Source organism: Stegostoma tigrinum, chromosome 28 (assembly GCF_030684315.1).
Source record: "Stegostoma tigrinum isolate sSteTig4 chromosome 28, sSteTig4.hap1, whole genome shotgun sequence".
NCBI classification, from domain to species: Eukaryota; Metazoa; Chordata; class Chondrichthyes; order Orectolobiformes; family Stegostomatidae; genus Stegostoma; species Stegostoma tigrinum.
The window spans coordinates 34,018,499-34,037,496 of record NC_081381.1 but is presented as its reverse complement, the minus strand read 5'-3'; the positions used below and the strand labels follow the sequence as shown (position 1 = coordinate 34,037,496).

General features: G+C 39.9%; 1 protein-coding gene across 4 annotated transcripts in view; it reads left to right on the top strand.

Annotated features, from left to right (window-relative positions):
* The window catches only part of prdm2a (PR domain containing 2, with ZNF domain a), a 140,222-nt gene that overhangs the window by 32,793 nt on the left and 88,431 nt on the right, over positions 1-18,998 (top strand). For 2 of the 4 annotated variants that reach the window (XM_059655582.1, XM_059655581.1), the window contains exon 2: positions 15,789-15,864. The exons of the other annotated variants lie outside the window; for them this stretch is intronic. In XM_059655582.1, the coding sequence (XP_059511565.1) occupies positions 15,856-15,864 (9 nt within the window). In that variant the 5' untranslated portion in view covers positions 15,789-15,855. The remainder of the gene's footprint in view (positions 1-15,788; positions 15,865-18,998) is intronic. 4 annotated transcript variants of the gene reach the window in all.

Below are 18,998 nucleotides of genomic sequence, written 5' to 3'. Positions count from 1 at the left end.
CCTTTTAAACAAGAAGGCAATGGGAAACCACCTTGTAGATTCTTTTTCTTAGTCATATTGCTCATTGTAATCAAAAATGGGAGGCTCCTACAAGCAATTAAGCAGAAAGTTCAAGACCTGCAAGATGCGACAACAAGAGCACAGGGCCTTTTCCTGGGTAGATCACTATTGCAACTAATGTGAGCGCCAGATGTCAGAAAGGAGATGACAACCCTGTGCGGGTTAGATCTGTATGAACTTCAGTTTTACTCCACCTCCATTGTGTATCATAGTTAATTCTGCTGGAAAAGAAGTCATGAAAGTCAATTTCCTAAAAGGTTTTAAGGAAGCACCACCCCAAACTCTAGTTGACCAGGAAATGGGTTATCTTCACTGGCTTCTAATTTCTTCATTTTTCTATTTAAATTACTAACTCTTTCTGAAACTTGTTTCTAAGAGTTGACATTTTTCTGAACAGTGCGCATCATAATGTGTATACCTGGATACTGGGTTATATGATTCTAATTTTCCAAGTTCTACACCAAATCTAGGGGAGTGGAGATAGAAAATGGACGGACACAGTAGAATGTTCTAATTCCCATATCTGTCGTGAGAAACCACTTACCTATATCTGGTGTGTGAACAGCAGGTACAAATAAATAAGAGATAAAACATTTGTCTTGTTTAGACAGATGCAGTCTCATAGCTCCTTTCATGACCAGATCTCCCAAATGTTCCCCAAGCAATGATATGTAGTTGTATTGTAATGACTGCTGTCAAGTTGTGAAATGTGTAAGTCAATTTGCGTTTCACAAACCAATGAACTTAATAATAGGATGTTTTTAGCGATGTTGGTCAAGGCTTAAATATAGGACTAAGGTAAAACAACAGTGGATGTGGAGAAACTCAGCAGGTTTGGCAGCATTTGGGAAGAGAAACCAGAGTTAATGTTTGTAGTTCTGTGACTCTTTGTCAATTCTTTTCCTCCCCTGATGTTGCCAGACCTGCTGAGCTTCTCCAGCAATTTATGTATGTTTGTTTAAATTTTGGTTTGGCCACAGAGCCTTCCCTAGCTTTCAATCAACATGCAGTGTGATCATGTGAGACTTTCTCATTATTTTATTGCACGATCTTGCATAGAAGTTGAATTACTTGTAGTTGAATATCTTCGCTCGCAATGAACATGCAAAAATGTTTTATTTGCTCACTAGGGGAGACTTTGAATGTATGAACAATCATGAGCAGGAAAAGTCATCAACTGTTCCATTGCAACTATGCTACATTATGCATCACAATATATGCAACCCCTACCAGTGATCATTTGTCATCTGTTTATTTAACTACGCTATACATCTAAAGCCAGTCGGATGTCTGTGCAGCATCTTCACATTATTGCATACTTACAAGGAACAATAATTGCCACGAAACTTGTATAATCACCTGAGAGAGGTTAAACATGATGCATTGGAACCTGATCCAGGAGACCAATCTGATTCCGCCAGGGTGACATGGAATTCTGCTTGAGTTTATTATTTGTCCCCCATCCCCATATCCCTTTGTCAACAACAGTAACAACAAGTGTTTTCAGCTATATGGCACCTTTAGCATAGTAAAATCATTCCATATCTTTTGCACTCGAGTCCTTGGGAGGAGCTGTCTACTTTTCCTATGTTTAAAGTATTCCGAATATGGTTTTGATTTGTACTATGCTACTTTCAATTTCTATTCTGTATATACTGCTTTCACAGAGTTCCTGTATCTCACTGATTGAGAAATAACATGTATAATATTTGCTTGAACCTATGAATATCGTGGTATCAGCTGACAGGATGAGGGTTTTGCCGAGAAACAATCGCACACCCATATATAGAATGACTTTTTCGCCATACATCGGCACAACCCCAACCAGCCTGTTCCAGTAACATTAATAGAAACTGTTACCATGCTTTCAAGTTTTTAAAAGGATGTTTCTATATATTTTAATACATGGATGTAGAAGTAAGAAGCATGACTAAAACAGTCCTCTTCCTGAATTTGTTCATTTTAAATTGTAATGTCTGAATTTTGAATGCTGTGTTGTGTACAATTCTGGTGTACTGAAGGCTTTGTGGGATTTGGCTTTTGGTAGTTATGCTGAGTTCATTTGCAGTGTTTTTCTCTATTGGCTAGCTCTAGCCTGCTGTTTGCTGGATAGTCAGGGGAAAGGGTGTGCACCTGCTGGCTTCTGGATAGAGCCCTTGAGTTGCCTGTGGTTTTCCCATCTGTGACATATGGCAGTTTGTTTCTCTTGTGTCTAAAAGACAATGACATTGGCTTGAATGGAAAGCGTCAGTGGTATGAATTAACCCCTCCCATGAACATGGTCAGACTTGTTCTTGGTTTAGTAATTCCAAAATAACCAAATAGCCTTTTATGTTCTCTTGTTAGATGTGAATTTGTCGAATGGCGTGGAGATATTTTTGAATAAATTCAATTTAAAAGTTCCTTTTTTCAAAATTGTCAAGGCATATTTGTTAGAGTTAATTTGTTCCACCTCCTCCAGTATTGCATAACATTTGGTTGTTGGGGGCACACATGATGGGATCAACATTTTCTTGCTCTTTTTCCATTTATTTCCCCTTGAATGGTACAGAAGGTGCCAGACATCAACTTGTAACCCTCTCATTAAATGTAAACTATCAGGAGGCCGATTTAAAATTGTATTCTTGAATGGTTCTCAAAATATATTCAGTAATATCGTAATTGGATTACACTGGTCTTACAAACTGCTTAGGCTCTTATACATCAAACCAAGTTTTTTTTGGTACTTCTATATCCTAGAAATTTAGTTTGACTTCCTACTTGGCTTAAGTTTCAGATAGCTTGGTATAAGCAAAGCTGTCACACAGAATAACAGTGCCAGATTTCCAGGTAGAAAATGCCTGCCACTGCATCAACCATTATGACATGTTCTTTGGCCTGTCTTGCACACTCTGCACATCAAATAGACTCTGCCGTGCTGTGTGTGCTGTATTTGATGTTCACACATTCACAGCCTTAGCTGATGGTGAGGGTAGATGGCACTTGTACGTGTGAAATTTATGTAATATGTATATTTTCATTTCCACTTTAACATACAAGTGCAGGACAATGGCACATGTGCATCATTCTCCAATTTGACTGGATCTCAAAGGTAACCTGTTGCTTTACTGTTAGACATTTGATAGGCTTTGGGAAAGATTTGTATTTCATTCCCAGATTCATTTAGACCAAAGACATTGAGATCCACACCCTCATGAACATTGAACAGGGCCAGTGTTTTAGGATATCTGTCCTTGCGTTGGTTACCTTTGGCATGATTGCTCTCACCAATAGTTCTATGATTCTCGCTGACCGCACGTTCTATTGTGGTATTAGAGAGCTGAGGGCACCTAAACAATCATACCCGAGCACGACTTAGTGTCTTCAGTGGAAAGGAACGACTTTATGATTGAAGAGAGGCATTTCTTGGGTTTTTAATTTGATTAAATTATTATTACAAATGGTTTTTACTGCCTTGGTTTGAAAAAATTCTCTCAACATTTTAAAATTTGCTAAATCACTATAAAAACAAAAAGATACATGCATTTGCAGCTTAGCATGTGAAGGAGACCGATGAAAAATCAGAGATTCTTCTCACTGCTGCGTTACTCCATTTTGTGGGGAGGGGGAATGTTTTGTTTCCATGGTATATTCGAAGGAAAACTGGTTTGGAGTTCAAGGATATATAATCCAAATTGCAGGGCTGTTGGTTTGGCTTGTTGTGCAATAAGCAAAGATCAGTCAGCAACCGGAGAGTTGAACTATATTAGATATGCGAGGAGTGAGAGGTCAGGTGGCTTTGGAAATAAAATCTGAAGAACCACCACTTGTTTTCTTTGTGCTGCTTCAGCAGATGTGGTCTGGGACAGTCCCAAAGTGCACCGTATTTTTAATTCACGTTTAGTGTAGCTGTAGGGATTCAAATTTCAAAAGTTTCCTTTGGAAATTTGTTGACTGAAGAATATTAGACTAATTCTTGTGTCCATAATAGTGACAATTAGTCCGTTTTACTCTGGGAATAGATTGTTTCTGAGAGCATTCTATTTCTTTGTCAATGATACCTATAAAGAAAGGCAAAGCAGTACAGTATGTTTTAATTGGATAGCAAGTATAGTAATAGTTGAATAAATGTATAGCACACACCTGTTCAACTAAGTATGAATTGAACTGCCAGTCTGGTATGGGTGTAAAGGGAATTTTTCTTTTGCTTTTCCCATGGCTTGTTAATCAGAGTTTTGTGCATGTCATATCCAAGGAAAAACTGCTCACTTTAAGTACTTAATGTTAAATTGAAGCTGGGATTAGGCAGAATGGCTTTCGAGTAGAAACCATGTAATTTTAACATTTTGCTCAGAAGGGTATAATACAGTCCTTTCAATTTGGACTGTCAGCAATAGGAAAGTAAACCTGGTTTCATGTGCCTACCAATGATTTTTCTTGGAGTAATCCACCTTTTACATGGATAATGTTTATTCTGTGATAGTAGAACTACGTTCCTGCCTCTAACTGGCCTACATGTGATTCCATATCAACAGCAATGTGGTTTGATTCTTAACTGCCCTCTGGGTAATTAGGGATGGGCAATAAATGCTGGCCTGGCCAGCAATGTCCTCATCCTGTGAATGAATTGTGAAATTTTTGTTTGTAAGTCACAGTCTTTGAATAATACACAATACTATTTCACTATCCAGAGTTTGCAGCTTGAGGAAGTGGGTCTGCCCAAGATCTCCCGGTTGGTCTTTAGGATCTTGAATGACACATAAAGAGTTGCAGGGGAAAAATAAATGTGTGAGCATTGTTTTTCTCTTCTAGAGTTAGCACCTCCAACAGTTGTACAACAGCTCACAATAAGAGTCAATCTATTAATGAAGCATGACATCAGAGGGTGCTTCCCCAGGTGCATTTTTAAACAAAACTGAGACTGAGCTACAGTGGGGAAGCATTGGGACAGTTGATCAAGAACTTGGCCAGATGTTGATTTTGAGGCAATCACAGGAGGTGCAGCCAAAGAAGTCTAGTGAAAAATATACTGAACTTAAGGCTAAGTGCAACACAGTATGTGCTCAGTTGCAAAATTTGGAGAGCAGAGTGTTGAAGGAACTATGAGATAGGAAATAGTGAGAAGACAGTAAAGGATTTGAAACATGATTGAGAATTTTAATATTGAGACATTGCAGGATTGGTACCCAAAGTGTGTTACTGATGGATAAATGAGAGTGTGAGAGCTGGGATGCAGACAACAGAGTTTGGATTATCTTTGTGAATTGAATGGTGTACAGGAATGCACTTAGCTTTTTGACACTATTGGCATCTCTGTAGCACCTACTTACAAATTTTCTGCTAAAAAAAGTTCTCACTTTTGTTTTCTGTTTTTTTTTATTGTTGAATAATCCCTTTTAGTGGCTTTAGGATAACCTGTGAAACAGCTGATTATTACTTTGATGTCCATCTTCAACATTTGTTACATCACATACGTGCATACTCTTCAACAGATTGTAATTTTAAAAAAAATAAGAATCCTTGAGCAAATTTCTTTCCCCTGGTTTGTTGTTCTCTCTTTTCTTTTTGCCTGGGATGTGAAAATTCTAAGGGTGTAGTTTAGGAACTGATGTGACTTTATTTGCTTAGTTAGAAATGGAGATTTTACTTTTTTTTGGATATTAACTGTGCTCTGACACATCTGAGCAGTCATTGCTTCTAGTGAACCTAGTTTGTTGGCATATTATTCATTTTGTGAATGGGGAAAAGCCTTACTGCTAGCTGGAGTAAATTGTTGAAATCAGCCAGCAAAAGCTAGAACTTCTCATATCTCTTTGGCTGAGTACCACGTCAAGCAGTGCTGCTGCTCACTATGCCAGCAAGGGACCTCTAATTTGGTCTTTGAAATGGTTAACGTCGGTGGTTCACATCTGTCTGTTGGCCTCTTCACCTCATTTATTCTTTCATCTTTTAAGGCTGTTGCAAACTTTGTTGCTGTGAAAACAGCATTTTCAAATTAGTACTCTGTTAGGCAGAGCCTGTGAAGATTGAAGGCAGCTCATTAAAATAGTAAATGTTGACATTTGATAGTATTTTACTTTCTTGAGCTTTTATCTCCAGATGCATTTCATTTTTGTATTCTCCCTACCGTATGCATTATTTGTTCACAATCTCTACCAGAGTTGCATGTGGGCCCAGAACAAAATACTCACAATTAGGAAATGGCATTAAACAATATGCAGTAAGTAGAAGTTTCGTCCTTTATGGAGAATGTATGTTTGTTTGTTTGTATTAAAATGCTGTACAGTTTACAATTTAATATTAACATTTTAACTTTTTGATCAAAGCAATTGATAGACATCCTGGAGAGTGTTTATTAACTAGGTTTTAAATAGTTTTTTTCAAGTATATCAAAGTAATATATATCTGGTAATTTGAGCAGGTCTGCCAATGCCTCAGACTGATTTGTTCAGCTCAGCAGGTCACAATGACTAGTTTGCTCAGTAATCGACCTTGCATGTGGATTCAAGTAGAATTTATTCTGAACAGTTATTCACTTTGGAGGAACTTTCACCCTGCATCTGTGATTTGCAAACAACAGATGTGCCCATCTTTTGCTAGATCCAGTTTGTGTCTACTCTAGCGTCTGCTTGACCTAATGTTTCAAAGCTCCATTTGTGCAGTATCTTCTAGACTTATGTGCCTTTACAATAGAGAACTAATTTTTTTCAGAACCACATAGTGAATGTTTTCCTATCACTTCATTTTACATTTACATTTTTCTGCAAGTTATCAGGAAACAGTGATGTGAGATTTAGTATATAATGAATTATAGTGATCTAAAACATGTTCACAAAATCAAGTGTCATGAACTGATGGGAAAATCTTTCAAGAGTTTGAAATGATCACATTCAGAAAATATGAGAATTTTTACTATCTTCTGAACCATGTGACTTTTTTTTAAAGAAAAGAAATTTTGGAGAGCAGGGAAAACAATGCATTAGAAAGCAGCAGGATTCAACTCTGTTTTACTTCAAAGTCACAAAAGTAAAATCACCTTGTTTTCTATATTAGGTTCCCAATTCCATTATAACAACTTGGATAATGGCATAGCAAGTCACCTATCTAAATTTGCTGATGACACAAAGTTAAGCAGCGTTGTAGACCATGTAAATGGTAACATAAAATTTCAAAGCGATATTAGGGGAATGGGTAAAACTGTGGCAGATGGAGTTCAGTGTAAGCAAGACTGAGGTTATCAATTTTGAACCAAAGAAAGGATAGATCAGGATTTTTCTTTTGATTGTATGAAGTTGATTACTGTAGATGCCCAAAGAGATTTGGAGATTCCAGTTCATTGATCTTTAAATGCCACAAACAGGTCCAGAAAATAACCAAGAAGGTGAATGGAATGCTGGTCCTTATATCGAAAGAACAGGAGTACAAGGATGCAAGTGTTGTGCTGCAATTGTACAAAACCTGTTAGAGTACTATGAACAGACCTGGGCACAGCTCCTTAAGATGGATGTATTGGCTATGGAAGGAGTACAATGTAGGTTTACAAGAATGACACCTGGACTTCAGGAGTTACGTTATGAAGAGAGGTTATCCAAACTGTGTCTGTTTTCTTTAGAATTTAGAGGATTGGGGGTGAACAGACTGAAATCTTCAAGATATTAACAGGAAGAGTCAGGGTATATAAGCTATTTCTGTTATTTAGAAATTCTAGAACTAAGGGACATAATCTGAGAATTAGGGCCACATGGTTCAGGAGTGATGGTAGGAAGCACATCTACACATAAAAGGTGGTAGATGTTTGTAACTCACCCATGAATGGCAGTGGGTGCTGGATCAGTTATTAATTTTAAATCTGTGATAAACTTTTGTTTAAACAACTGTATTAAGGAATTTGGACCAAAGTTAGGTATATGGAGTTGGGTCACAGATCAGCAACAATCTCATTGCTGGAACAAGTTTGAATGGCCACCTTCAATGATCTGTGAATGTATACACCCAGGTCCCTCTGCTCCTGTACCTGTCTTCAGAACTATATCCTCTATTTTGAATGATCTTTCAACATTCTTCTTTGAAAATACACCTCATACTTCCCTAATGAAATAAATGAAACTCATTTGCCATCTATCTCTCACTCCACCAACTTGTTTATGTCCTTCTGGAGTTCTCCATCATCTTTCTCTCAGTTTACCATTTTTCTAAATTTTGTCACCCGTAAGCCAAGATCTAGAACATTAGTATATGTCAGGAAAAGCCAGGGTCCCAATAACAGACCTCTGAGGAATACTACTGCAAATCTTTCTCTGGTCATTGGATATTTTCAGACTAGAGCTCTCTTTCCTGCTACTAATTTTGTATCCATGTTGCTGACCCTGTTATTCCATGACCTGGAACTTTCTTTACAAGTCTGTGGCACAGTATCACACACCTTCTGAAAGTTCATTTACACCACTTTGTCAGCATTTCCCTCATTGAGCCTTTGTGATCCCTTCAAAAAAAACTCCAAGTTAGTTAAATGTGATTTCCCCTTACGAAAGCCGTGCTGACTCCTCTCAATCAACTCACCCTTTTCCATGAAACTGCTAATTCTGCACTGAATAATTCTCCAAAAGCACCCTGCCACTTGTGTTAAACTGACTGGCCTACATTTGCTGGGCTTATCTTTGCACCTATTTCTTGCGTGGCTGTAACGTTTGCAATTTTTCATTCTTTTAGCACCACGTCAGAGTCTAGGGAAAACTGAAAGATTGTGTCCTATGCGTCTGCAATTTCCCCCATCTCTTCCTTCAAAATCTTGGATGTGTCTCCTCTGGTTCCGGTGCTTTGTCAACCTTAAGTATCAGCAGTCTGTCCAATATTTCTGCACTATCGATTTTGAACCCTTATGTCACCTGGGTAGCACTTTTCTGGTTTTCATGCAGACTTTTTATCTCCCTTCTGGGTGATATCGTGAGTGCTGTGTAGCCTCTGTTGAAGCTCTGTTGTTCTGTCCCTCCCTGAATTTACATGGTCCAGTCTGTCATGGTGGGCAGCCTGGTTCCTTGTTTTGTACCGTGGTGGTGTGTACATGGGGTCTATTTCAACATGTTTGTTAATTGCATTGGTGATTGAAAATCAGGCCTCTAGGAATTCTTGTTCTTGTCCTAGTATTGTAACTTTTGTCCCAGTTTTCAACCACTGACACAATTAACAAACATGTTGAAATAGACCCCATCTACGGACCACGACAGTACAAAACCGGAAACAAGACTGCCCACCATGATAGAGCGGGACAGAATAACAGCGCTTCAACGGAGGCTGCTCAGCACTAACGATGTCATCTAAAAGGGAGATGAAACATTTGTATGAAAACCAGTCAGCTTGGCGAACCAACCAACAGCTCCAACTGCAGAGATAGTGGGAACTGCAGAAGCTGGAGAATCCGAGATAACAAAGTTTGGAGCTGGATAGACACAGCAGGCCAAGCAGCATCTTAGCACAAAAGCATGCAACCCAAGCTACAGATCATCGTTAACACATTATAACAAAGTGTGAAGCTGGATTTACACAGCAGGCCAAGCAGCATCTCAGGAGCACAAAAGCTGATGTTTCGGGCCTAGACCCTTCATCACCCTCTCTGATGAAGGGTCTAGGCCCGAAACATCAGCTTTTGTGCTCCTAAGATGCTGCTTGGCCTGCTGTGTTCATCCAGCTTCACACTTTGTTATCTTGGATTCTCCAGCATCTGCAGTTCCCATTATCATCGTTAACACATTAACACTTTTCTCTTTGTTAAAAACAGATGCATATCATCATTTAACACCTCTGCCACTCCCTCCAGGTGTAAATCCCCTTTTATTTTTAATTCCTCATGTCTCAACTCTTCCTTTTACTACCCTTTCAATATTTATATGCCCATAAAAGACTTTGGAACATCTCCTTGTGTTGGCTGCCAGTCTTCTCTCATAATTCTTTGCTGCATATCTTTAATTTTTCACCTCTATTCTGACCCTTCGATTATTCCTCTTGGTTCTCAGTTTTTTTTAATCTAACATTTGTTATCAACACACTTTTATGTTCTTTCTTTTAGTATTTATCCCATTTTTTAAAAAATGCAGGAAGCTCTGGATTTGCTTGCCTTTTCCAATTTGAGGGAATGTACCTTGATAGTACCCATGTCCTTTTGGATGTAGCCAATTGTTCAGTTACTGACTTTCCTGGCAACCTCTTGGTACAGTCAATCCACCCCAGCTGGAGAAGAGGAGAGGAAGACAAACAGGGGAAAATAAATTATTGTAATGACTACCAATATAAGTCAGCGCACTTCAAGGCATTCATTAACTATATGCATGGTCGAGTTTCGAAGAAGCCTGATTGTACAAGTATAAAACTTAAAATAAAACTCATACATCAGGTAATTGTTCTGTTATATTATTAATGAGCACTTTGGGCACTGCGTAAAATTGGCTGGTCTGTTTAAAAGAAAAACTAGCAGGTGCTAAACCAAGAGAGGTTCTCTGAAATAATTCCTGTTAATGGCCTACCAGCAACAGTTGCCCCATATAACCCAGACGCTCTATAAGGCCTGTGCCACATTTTGCTGTCTTATTTTCCTGTAGAGTGCCTTGAAACAGCTTATTCCGTAAAAGACATTATATAACTGGCAATTGTGCCACCTCATCTGCCCAATATTGCTACAACAGCATTCACATCTGGTAAGTATCCGTGTATCCACCTAAACCAACTGCTGCTACTTCTGCATGTCACCACATTATGTGCAATTTTATATTGCCGTTAGTGCCAGGTTTGCAGTACTACCACGTTCAACTAAAATAAAGCAGATTAATTCAGCCTCTGAAGGTGTCCCACTTTTGACAAGAGTAAAGGCACAAAAAATGATTACCTGCAGCAGGATGATACGCTGAGACAATAAAATGTTGAGTGTGGAAGTCATGGGTTTCTGCACAAGTGCTGCTTTCTAGGAATCAAGGGTAAGCAGAGGAGCTTTTGAGGCTCATTTTCACGTACTCTGCATCAAGTACTCCCTGTACAAAGAGTTACAGATACTACATAGTACAATAACGATGTATGGCTTGTAACAGGAAAGAGAAAATGCCTTACTGAATTTGACCTAAATAAAGCATTGGTCTATTGTAATACTTCATTACAGTGTTCTGTTTTCAAGAACTTATTTTTGCTCATTCACTGTCAGCATTGGATACCTGACTGTTATTGCAGGCTTTCAGACCCCTTTCAAATGGTAGGGGGTCAATGCTTTCTGCTCCTATACAGACGTAAGTCTCTGTAATTAGTCCCCATAGGTTAGAAAGGTTAAAAGCCGCGATAAAGGGTTGACAGAACCTTAAGTAGGAAAAGGAAATGTTTGTTTCAAGACGCATTTGCAACCCGTGCTGTTCTGTGACGTTACTAGCAGGCCATCTGGAAATCAGTTTAACAGGATCAGCACTCCTAGGGGATTAGTCATGGCATAAGACAACATAGAAGTGTTAGAAGGCAAGGTTAATTATTTCAGTGATGGAAATGGAAGTCTGAGCACTGTTTCTTTTCTGTATCTTGTAGCTTGAACCTTGCACTTAAGCCAGGCTGGTTGTCTTAGTCTTTTGACCTAGAATATGCACCTGTTGTTTGCTACAGAGTGGAAATGACAGTCGTGATGATGCTGTCAACATAATGGGGAGGATAAGATATCAGACTTGAAACCCTACAGTGTGGAAACAGGCTCTTCAGCCCAACGAGTCCACACCAACACACAGAGCATCCCACCCAGACCCATCCCCTCATAATCTACACATCCCTGAACACTATATGTAATTTAGTATGGCCAATCCACCTAGCCTGCACATCTTTGGATTGTGAAAGGAAATGGGAGGAAACCCACGCAGGCACGGGGAGAATGTGCAAACTCCACACAGGCATTCGCCCAAGGGTAGAATCGAGCCAGCGTCCCTGGCGCTGTGAGGCAGCAGCGCTAACACCGAGCCACCGTGCCGCCCAGTACTGGAACATGTCTCCTTTCTTATATTCTATGTGCAACTAGCCCAAATTTAATCTCTGCAAGCCTGCATCTCAGAATTGTTCGTAGTCGTTCAATATAGCTGGTTTGCTCCTCAGACTAAATGTATGAATTTAAGTTTAAGAGACTTTAGTCTAGGCTAACAGTTGTGTGCTGTATGTCTGATGAGGCATTAAACCAAAGCTTTGCCTGTGTGCTGAGGCAGATGCAAAAAATCCCATGGCACTGTTAGGAGAGAAAAGCAGGTCAGCTCTCCTGATGTTCATTTCTCAATGAATTTAAAAAGATTAACTGGTCTTTCTTTGTTGTTTTTGGGACCTTGCTGTGAATAAATTACCTGTTGTGTTTTTTGCAGTGCACAGTGACCATACCTCAAATGTAAAGGATTTCATTAGTTGTAAACTCTTTAGGATGCCCTGTGGTCAAGGAAGTCATGATGTAAATCAAATATTTTTCCTTATATATATTCAGTCAAAAAATAGTTTTAGTGGTTAAAAACAGAAAAGCCTGGAAATAATCAATGTGTCAGGTATCCTCTTAAGTGTTTTGTTGAAATTGTTGAATCCTGACAGCGGTGAAATGCCTATTTGAAGGTGAGATGCTATTCATTACGTTTCACTTGGAACGTGTTAGGCCAAGAACAGTTATTTCAGAATGCTGTTGTTTTCAATTCTCAGTCTCAGTCACACTCCCACTTCAGATTTCTGGCATCCATGGTGGTTTTGTCGTCTTCCAATGTGATATTGGGTAATGTATCTTTAATTTTTCACTTCAACAAATCCTTGCTTTTGTGCCCCACCTCGAACACAGATAATTGCAGCTGTGTATCTCTACCTTCTCTACTGTGCATCTCCTCTCTTAAATCCTTAATTCCTCCTCCTTCCCCTACCCCCTTGTCCTAAAGCTGCTTACTGTAACACCAAAACAAAAATGTAGAAACCCTGTCACTATACACACCTCTTCCATATGCCACTCTGTACATTTTCAAAAACCCCCCTCTTAGTGATGATGTGGAGGTACTGGTGTTGTACTGGGGTGGACAAAGTCAGAAGTCACACAACACCAGCTTACAATCTAAAAGTCTGCAGTTATAGTCATAGTCTATAGTCCAAGAGCTTGTGATTTCAAATAACTCTGTTGGACTATTACCTGGTGTCGTGTGACTTCTGACTTTCTCCTCTTGGTGAATGTATTTTGGACACTTCCACTGTGCTCATATTATCTGACTTCCAGATTTTTAAACATACCTCTGACGTCCCTCACAAAGTGGTTGTATGTCAGTATTTCAGACATTTTCAACCATCATGTCTCCATAACCTTAGCTTGTTTTAATGTGGGGTGGACAATTTCATAGACACCAACAACAACTACCAAATGAATAGTGACTTTAACATCATAAAATGTCATAAGGCCTTCCTAGAAGTGCTATAAAGTAATACTTGACCTCAAGACACGCAGATGAGAATGGAACCAGAGTTTAGTCCCATCCAGCTGAGCATCGATGAAGAGGCATTGTGTCAATGATTGCGGACAGATTGTGAAGAATGAGTGATAGTTTACTTTTAGAAGCAGGAATGTAGTAATTGTACACACACGTACTTTGTCATTGGGATTTCGGTCTGTCATTCTTTGTTCGATCAACCTAACTTTTTTAGTGTCTATTTCAATTCCGTCATTCTCCAGAAAAATGATGAATTTGAACTCGAATGAATGCGCCCATTTCAAATACTTGCCTTGACGACTTGCATTTTCTGATTATATTTCTAAGCATGGTACTGAATGGCTTTAAAAAAAAGCCAAAAGATCGCTGCTTTGTATCTAAGCACAGCTTAGCATCAATCTTATTAGTCAAGCTTCCAAACACTGAATGAATAGATCTTAAATAGATTCTGCACATAAAGTTGTTAACTTGGACTGATACATTTTGGGATATTAGGTGCTGTGCACGTGCAGTGATTTGTGCAATACTCAGTTCTTCCTAGATCTAGCCAAATATATCAGTTCCCTGCCGTAACTTATTTTGTAATAACCGTAAGAACTGCGGATGCTGTAAATCAGGAATAAAAACAGAAGTTGCTGGAAAAGCTCAGCAGGTCTGGCAACATCTATGAAGAAAAAAAATCAAGAGTTAACATTTCGGGTCCAGTGAGTCTGACTCAGAAGTTCTATGGTGTGCAAAATGTTTAGGCAAAGAGTGCCCAACATCAGCGCCTTATTTAATGGGTTCTATCTGTGCCCAGTGTTGCAGAGGAGGGTTTTGACCATGGTGTCTCAGAATGTACCATTCTGGACTGTGCCACACCTTAGAGTAAAGTTTATGTAGAAAATTACCTTTGATCACACGTTCATTGGATGGCAGTCCACGTGTGAAACTCTTGAGGTCCTGTATGAAAACTGGATGGTGGATCTTTTTGGATGGCTTCATGAGCAGACTGCCATAGTTAGTTGGCAGAATGCTTCGTGGCTAATTCTTTTAATCAAGCACGAAAAATTGGCTTGGTAGTGAGAAATACTCGCTTGTCAAAATTCTCTTGCATGTCTGAAGAGTCACTGTCTCTGTGCTATCCTTGTGACATTTGATAAAGGGAAAGACAGTGCTAGTTACTTTCTTACACAATATGTTTTTGCAAAGCAGGTCTAGAAAGAGATGCACTGTTTTGTATTGAGATTCCTCCCAAACAATTCCAATGTGTAGAACTCAAGGTTGTACCAGACACACACACAAGGATAAAGATACACTGCTGCTGGAAGACGAACAACTCCATGAAAGTTGTAAGGAGGGGTCACCAGACCCAAAACGTTAACTCTGATTTTTTTTCTTTATAGATGCTAACAAACCTGCAGAGCTTCCCAGCAACTTCTGTTTTTGTCCCTGTGAAAGTTGCACTTTCTTTTGGTCTATCCAAAATATGCCCAGTGAAAAGAGCTCTTGGTAATTGGATATTGCAGAGTGGCATTTCCTGCTTGAGGGATGCATTAAAGCTCTATGGGGAAAGACCACTGTAACAGACCTTCCTATTGTAAGATACTCCAGGACTAGAAAACATGGAATTCTTGTTTGGTTGTATATATGGCATGAAATTAATTAGAAATCAGTAAAAATCATGAGACATTTCACAGTGCCACAAACTATCTTTATATTGAAACAGACTTTTGTGTGTACTTTATGTAATGGTAACGTTATGTAATGTTAAAGGTTGATCTGTTATATCATATGAATATATGAGTCAGGAGCAGGATTAGACCATTAGCCCTTCAAGCTTGCTCTGATATTGAAAAAGATCATGACTGATATGATTGCAGTGTCAAATCTTAACTATCCTTAATTATGTTTCAACCAGTTGTTTTGTAAGAATCTATCTATCTCTGTGTTTAAAAGCATTCAGAACTGCTTCCACCAGTTTTTCAGGGAACTCTGAAGGTTCACAGCTGTCCAAGAGAAAAGTATTTTGCCTAATCTGTTTTAAATAGGCAACCATGGTTTTTGAATAATTATCCCTAAGCTCAACATTCTCTTATAAGAGGAGACATCCTTTTTACATCACCCAATTCAAGATCTTTACAACTTGTATGATTAAGGTGTATCTTTGGAGAAGAAAATTTTTATGTCAAAGGGGATGAGCCCAAGCCTGTAAATGTGGTTTGGATCATTCTTTGAACCATTAACCATTTCAAATAAAGGCTGAAGAATTGTAGTCTATAATTACTTCTTTAAGATGTGCTTTCACTCTTTGCTTTACAGTGATGAGAGCCAATGAATGATCAGTCAGAAGAGGATACCTAATTAGCAAGCGATCCTATAGTTTGCAATGGAGGAAGTGAGTTTAATCATAATTTAGATCCTTTCATCTGTATTGTGAATTCCATATTATTACCTTGTACCTTGCTGAGAGGAAACAAAATGAATTGTCTTGCACAAAGAACAAGAATGGGGGAGGGAGGAGCTAGTCACAATTGACATATTTCTCTTTTCTCCTGAAATACAAATTTTTTTGTTTCAAAACCCTGCTGTTTTTGTGACTTAGAAATATGTGTTGGTGACCACGATTGTTTTCATTTCATGTGCGGCTTAATATTTTTGTTCGATTTGTTAGGTGTAGAATGCCCAAAGTTGTCAGGTGGATACAATTCATGACATATTTCCAAATCATGGAATAGTGGTTCTCTCTGGTATACCTTGATTGCAGTAAAATCCCATATTTCAGTATGTCTACTTGAGGCGGAATGATGCTTCCTTTAAGATTGTTTTGCGGAATGCTATTAACAATGTCTCCCATCTTAGTAGAGGTTATGTCTGAGGAATTTATATTCACTTACCATCTTCCTTATTTTCAATACCTTTTTAAACAAAAAGGCAGAATCCTGGAGATTGGCTTTTAAAAACAAGAAATGCTTACAATATTCATAAAAAAGCAGAATTATTGGCCTGGATTTTCAGTTGTAAGATAGATAGCACAAGGGGATGGAGTTGTGTGAATTGTCTCCTCATCCCAAAGGACCTCTGAAAACCAAGTATACCTGTTGAAAGTTGGTTGAAAATTCAGATTCCTGTTAAGGTGTAACTTCTTCCATTGACATTGCTGGGGAGAAGTTGACCACTTTTTTGAAATGGTAATACACTGTTTTTCTGAGAGGTCTGTTTCTAAATGGCTAAGTGTTTATTTGCACAAAATAAAGAGGTATCCAGTGCTCCTAGTAAGGTATCAAGTGCTTACTTTAAAGATCCCATTGAATGATAATTTTATAGGACTGCAGTTTGATAAAATTATGAGTAGGCTTTTTTAAAGCACTACGTACATGCCATATGTCACTACAGAATTATTTGGTTGTGTACAGAATGTGTACTAAATCATTTGGTGGGGGGGGGTGAGAGTCCAAGGGGTGGAGAAATGAGATGTGAGAGGCCAAGGTATGAGTTGGCCTCGAGATTTTGAAGTGTAATGGGGAATAGGCTGGTGTGACACACTTGACACAGAGGGGACATTGGGGAATCAGTAAAACCTTGTTATCTTAGAAAAGGTTCCAAAACCCAGACTCTTTCTCATGGCTCTTCTTAGATCCATGAACAAAAAGCTGTAGAGAAGTGCCTTTCAGGTGCCTACATCCCCATAATGAGTTGACCATGTTGTGAATGCCCACACCTTTATGCCATGCCAGGGAAAATTAGTGCTGCCCACCGTTTTTTATTCAAAAGGCCACAGGCTCTTTGCAACTCTATGAAAATCCAGGCCAGTGTTTCAGGTCATTGACCTTCTTATTAAATCAAGTGGTGTAATTGTATATGATAGTCATACAGCTCAAAACAGACCATTCGGTCCAACTCGTCCATGCTGACCGTGTTCCCAAGCTAAATTAGTGCCATTTATCTGTACCAGGCCCATACCCCTCCAAACCCTTCCTATTCATGTATTTAATAAAAGCCAAAAGAACTTCGGATGCTGTAAATCAGGAATAAAAACAAAGTTGCTGAAACAGCTCAGCAGGCCTGGCAGCATCTATGGAGGAGAAAACAGAGTTAATGTTTCGGGTGTGGTGACCTGGGTGCTGAAGAAGGGTCACTGGACCGAAAACGTTAACTCTGTTTTCTCCCCCACAAATGCTGCCAGACCTGCTGAGCGTTTCCAGCAACTTTGTTTTTGTTCCTCTATTCATGTACTTATTCAAATATCTTTTCATTGTTATAACTGTACCTCGAATCACCACATCCTCCGGCAGTACATTTCACACACGAGCCATCCACTGTGTTTTTAAAAAAAAACTGTTTCCCCTCATGACCTTTCTAAAACTTTCTCCTCTCATCTTAAAAATATGACGCATCCTCGGGAAAAGACACGTGTTATTCACCTTTATCTATGTCCTTCATGACGTTATAAACCTCCAAAATGTCACCCCTCCTATGCTCCAGTGAAAGCCTATCCTGCCTATTTTTATAACTCAAACCCTCCATTCCCAGCAACATCCTGGTAGATAATAAAATGTGAGGCTGGATGAACACAGGCCAAGCAGCATCTCAGGAGCACAAAAGCTGACGTTTCGGGCCTAGACCCTTCATCAGAGAGGGGGATGGGGGGAGGGAACTGGAATAAATAGGGAGAGAGGGGGAGGCGGACCGAAGATGGAGAGTAAAGAAGATAGGTGGAGAGAGGGTAGGTGGGGAGGTAGGGAGGGGATAGGTCAGTCCAGGGAAGACGGACAGGTCAAGGAGGTGGGATGAGGTTAGTAGGTCGCTGGGGGTGCGGCTTGGGGTGGGAGGAAGGGATGGGTGAGAGGAAGAACCGGTTAGGGAGGCAGAGACAGGTTGGACTGGTTTTGGGATGCAGTGGGTGGGGGGGAAGAGCTGGGCTGGTTGTGTGGTGCAGTGGGGGGAGGGGATGAACTGGGCTGGTTTAGGGATGCAGTAGGGGAAGGGGAGATTTTGAAACTGGTGAAGTCCACATTGATACCATATGGCTGCAGGGTTCCCAGGCGGAATATGAGTTGCTGTTCCTGCAACCTTCGGGTGGCATCATTGTGGCAGTGCAGGAGGCCCATGATGGACATGTCATCAAGAGAATGGGAGGGGGAGTGGAAATGGTTTGCGACTGGGAGGTGCAGTTGTTTGTTGCGAACTGAGCGGAGGTGTTCTGCAAAGCGGTCCCGAAGCCTCCGCTTGGTTTCCCCAATGTAGAGGAAGCCACACTGGATGCAGTATACCACATTGGCAGATGTGCAGGTGAACCTCTGCTTAATGTGGAATGTCATCTTGGGGCCTGGGATGGGGGTGAGGGAGGAGGTGTGGGGACAAGTGTAGCATTTCCTGCGGTTGCAGGGGAAGGTGCCGGGTGTGGTGGGGTTGGAGGGCAGTGTGGAGCGAACAAGGGAGTCACGGAGAGAGTGGTCTCTCCGGAAAGCAGACAGGGGAGGGGATGGAAAAATGTCTTGGGTGGTGGGGTCGGATTGTAAATGGTGGAAG